The sequence below is a fragment of the Cannabis sativa genome, chromosome 4 (assembly GCF_029168945.1).
Source record: "Cannabis sativa cultivar Pink pepper isolate KNU-18-1 chromosome 4, ASM2916894v1, whole genome shotgun sequence".
In the NCBI taxonomy this organism is placed as follows: domain Eukaryota; kingdom Viridiplantae; phylum Streptophyta; class Magnoliopsida; order Rosales; family Cannabaceae; genus Cannabis; species Cannabis sativa.
Genome location: NC_083604.1, coordinates 2480851 through 2485474, shown reverse-complemented (window position 1 = coordinate 2485474; position 4624 = coordinate 2480851). Strand labels below are relative to the sequence as shown.

Genomic DNA, 4624 nt, shown 5'->3' with positions numbered 1-4624 from the left:
TTTCTTGCCTACCAAACAGCATGAGTTCACATATTTTTCTCTATTTATTTTCCTTTTTCTATGTACTTAAACTCATTCCTCAAGTCCACTTTAGAACCCCCCCAAAAAAAAATATAATAATAATGGTAGAGAATTAATAAAAGAGTGGAACTAAACAAATTTAAAAAGACTACAGCTTTAATGAATTGCAACATTAAAAAAAAAAGAACATTATTGAGATTATCAAATATATATTTATAAGAACACCAAAGAAAAAAGTGAACTTTTTCAGCAAAGTAGTAAATATCACAATCAAGAATTAGATATAAGTGAACCCTTTTTTCACTTTCATATGATTATGCCTCCCTCTTGACTTAAAAGAAAGAATTTTTTTATATATATTTATAATTTCTAGTTCAATCAATTAGTAATTAATGAAATAATTGAACATGGTTTTTGAAATACTTAAAAAAAAAGAGCTTTACACATTACATTAATTAAAAACTAGAAAATTAATGCTTCCCACATAAACATTTATAGTAAGTGTTGGGGTCTTAAACAAGAAAAACCCAATAAAAATAATTTCTTTAAATAAATAATATTATTAAAAATTGGTGATGAACACTGTTGAAAGTGGAATCCAACCTATGCAAATTTAGAGTTTGAATATAACATCATATGACACTTATTCCACTTCACCAAAAAAACCACTTATTGAAATAACACTCATATTTATATAAACATCAATAAACATAGCTTTTTTTTTTTTTTCCATTCATAAAGAAAATTACAAAAAAAAAGAAAGATTTCATCCAACCATAAAAAAGAAAAAAAAAAACTCCTAAAAAATTACCTAAATAAAATTAAAACAAACTCAAAAAAAAAAAAAAAGGGTAAAATTATGGGTCTTGTTGTGGGCCTTAGTCTCAGCAAGGCACCCAGCTCAGAAAATAACACATTTTTTCCTGTTAAAAAAAAAACAAAAACAAAACAAAACCCAGAATGCGGGGCAAACTTATACGAATCGGGCGGGTCGGAAAACCCGACCCGGTTAACCGCTTCGACTCGTTTGCGTGACTCAGTGAGCGGCACTGAGTCTTTTCCCTGCGAGTTGCCAAGCGGAAGTGGCGATGAGCGGTCTCGTATGCCAACCCAACATGAGACAACCGTTATTCTCCTCGACGCGGTAGCCATCGCCGCCGGCGAAGAGGGCTAACAACATACTGGCTTGTTTGAAAGCGTTGGATCCGAGGTGAGCAGGAGAAAACCCGGACGATTCCATCCGAGTTCGCCACTGAGTCAGAGTCTCGTGTCTTTCGACTCGGTCTGGTCCTTCGCAGGCGACCACGTTCGCTATCTGTTTCCCCAAATAAACCTCCGACATGATCTTGTCTTGACCGTTGACCGATCCTTCAAGCGAGTCAAAAAGCGTTGAGTAATAGTGAAGAGCTTCCGTGAATCGGTCGACGAAGACTGGTCCGTTGTGGTTAGCTTCCTGTTCAACAATGGTGACGATCTCCGGCTTCATTTGTTTGACCACAGATAAAACCTTATCTATGGCTCCAGGACGAGCTAACAACTTGTGAAGCTCGAATACTGAGTTAACCGCCACCGATTCGACCTCACTCGGTCTGAGTTCAAGCATCGAAGCATCGAGATCTGCTAAACTGTTAGCCACAAACCCTCGATATTCAAATTCGACATGAATCGTTTCTGCTAATTGAGCTAATTTCCAACCCACTTCTTGTAGATGATCTGAGTTATCCGGTGCCGGAGGTCCGATTCCGGTTAAACGGAAAGCTGGTGGACCGCCTGGTCTTAGAGCCAAAGCTTGCATCAGAGCCGGCCATTGCATACCTTGATTCATGGAGAAATCGATGACGTGAACTCTCTTCTTGCCTTGAAAAGCTTCGAGAATAGCTTGATTCGCGGTGAAATGAGCGAATTTGAGGTACGGACAAGTCTCGTAAAAGTGCATCTGAAGAAATTCCGATAAGGAATGGTCTAATGGGTTTTCTGGGTAAAGTCTGAAGATTCTTCGAGCCAAGGCTTGAGCGAAGAAGGTAGCTACTTTCCTCATCGCGCCGGCTTGAGACATAGCTAAGTAATTGATCTGTTTCACTAAAGCATCGGCTATGTTGAAATTGTTTTGCTGTACGGCTTCGGCGCAAGCCATTAAAGCATGAACGAGTCTGATTCCGTTCTCTTGTGAGTCGACAAGGATAACAGAACGAGTTGAGTTATCGTTTTGGTTTGAAACGACGTCGTTAGTGTAAGTTTCTGAAGAGGGTTTGAGTCGTTTTGATTCTCTTGAAGAAGAAGTGGTTTCAAAATGGGTTTGATTACTGTAAATAGCTTTACCTGGAATAGCTTTGAGATCGTAATCTGAAGAAGATGAATCTTCAAACACTAACGAGTTTTGATTTCTCTGATCTGGGAAATCAATAGAAGTTATGGTTGAAGATTCAGCTGGAGCTAAGTAAGAAGTTTCTTCAATAATCGAAGGCCTTTGAGGTTGTGATTGTGGTGGTGGTGGTGGTGGTACCATTACAGAATCAAAATTAGGAGGAGAAGGATTAAGCTCTGTAAGCATACTTTCCAACCATGTCGATAAATCAGAAGGATTATAATGAACAGTATCAGAAGCAAGTTGTGAAAGATTATCTTGTTGAACACTACACATAGCTTCTTCAAGCTGTTCAAGCTTTTGAGCAACTTCAGCCATGTCAGATGACCTAACTTTATAACCCAAAACAGCTAAAAGTTCATCCATACCACCGTCTGGTTGTCCACCACAACAGTTATCATCTTCATCCCATATTTTAGCAGCTTTTCCAGCTCCTGTACCACTTGAGCTAGGATCCATTGAAGGGTCTACAGAACCATTGTTCTGATTCGGATGTTCCCTTTTCATGGCTTTTCCTTTCTGGGGTTTCTCTGAAATTCGTAAAGATTGTTCCTTTCTTTAAATTTGAGATCAAATCTATGGAGTTTCAAGGTTAATAGGTTGGAGAGATTAAGAATCTGAGCATTTTGGGGATATTGAAAATGAAGAAGAAGAAGAAGAAGAAGAAAGAAAGGTTTGGGGCTTGGGTTTTCACTACCACTACTACTACATCATCTTTCTCTCTCACACATAAATTAAATAATTAAATAAATAAATAAAAATAATTTCTTTCTGACTTTCTTTTAATAAATAAATAATTTTTTTTTTCTATAAATGTTTATTTGTAATTGTACTATGAAATAAAAATGGCCTCGTGATGAGGCTCGACCTTCAATAAAACTCTCCTCAAGCAAAAAACAATTACACCTCAAATAGATAAAGATGAAATTTTTATTTTTATTTTTATTTTATCAATTTTTAATTTAATTTTATAATTATTATTTTTCGAATTTTTATGACAATATAGCACATGAAGAAGAGGACGGCCCTCTTCTCAATTTTGTTTCAATCTTACTTCATGAAGCACATGCATTAGCCTTAGCTCTTGCTTTAATAATAATAATGATAATAATAAATTATTTTTTTAATTTATTTTTCCAATAAAAAAATACAATGTAAAGAGAGAAACTCTACATGAATGTATTTTAATATTTGAGATGTTTTTTTTTTTTTTTTTTTTTTTTTTTTTTTTTGTAGGGTAACCGATACGGGTTAAAATAACAGCGTAACAAAGTTACACAACCAGAGGAGAATTTTCTTCCATCTATAATAGTTTATTGTCTATCCTAAGAGCATGCAGAGATACCCTAGGAGAGCTAGACAATAAAACCATAATATCAGAAAAGAAAACCTCAAAACTGAGAGTTGTCACTTCCGAACCACTAGTAAAACACCTGCAAAATAAAGAGAAATTAATTAATACATAATAAATATTTAATAAAAAAATGAAATTTCCCTTATAAATAAAATAAAATAAAATATGAAATTTTATATAAATAGTCACATAGAATTCTCTGACGTAGATACTTATCTATTTTCATCTCCATTCTTGACGGTGATTGCACTTACAAAATTAAAACTAGCCATACTGGCCTTACAAAACCAAAAACTAGCCATACTAGCCTTACAAAATAAAAATAGCCATACTGGCCTTACAAAACCAAAACTAACCACATTGGCCGTACAAAGAAAACTAGCCACATTGGCCATACAAAAAACTAGCCACATTGGCCTTACAAAATCAATAAAAACAAACCATTTACAAAACTAGATATATTGCCTTACAAAAACCAAAAAACACGTGCCATAAAAACTAAAAAACCATATTAGTCATAATTAAAATAACAATATTGATTTGAGATTTATTATAAAATTCTATTATTGATTATGAGAATCAAAATATTTTTTAAAAATCATTTATTAAAATTGTTTATTTTTATTTTGTATTGTTTGAACTTATCTAGTACAATCAGGCATAGTGAATATGAGTGTGACCTCACTAACTTTTCTTTTTTGACATTTTAACGAAATTTCATTTATCACCACACAAATATATTTTTTATACAATGTACAAAAACAGTACAAATATCTGAGAAAAAAAATTAAATAAATAAATAAAAAAAAACATCAAAATTCGTACAAAATTTGGATCAAATTAATATGTAAAATCTCTTTATCTAGTCATACTCCAATCAACCT

At 33.9% G+C, this 4624-nt stretch overlaps 1 protein-coding gene across 1 annotated transcript; it reads right to left on the bottom strand.

Moving 5' to 3' along the window:
- Window positions 1-710: 710 nt before the first annotated feature.
- Window positions 711-3438, bottom strand: LOC115712712 (DELLA protein GAIP-B). Its single transcript, XM_030641050.2, has one exon. The coding sequence runs from the start codon at window positions 2891-2893 to the stop codon at window positions 1058-1060; it is 1836 nt and encodes a 611-aa protein (XP_030496910.2). The 5' UTR covers window positions 2894-3438; the 3' UTR covers window positions 711-1057.
- Between the last annotated feature and the right edge of the window lie 1186 nt (window positions 3439-4624).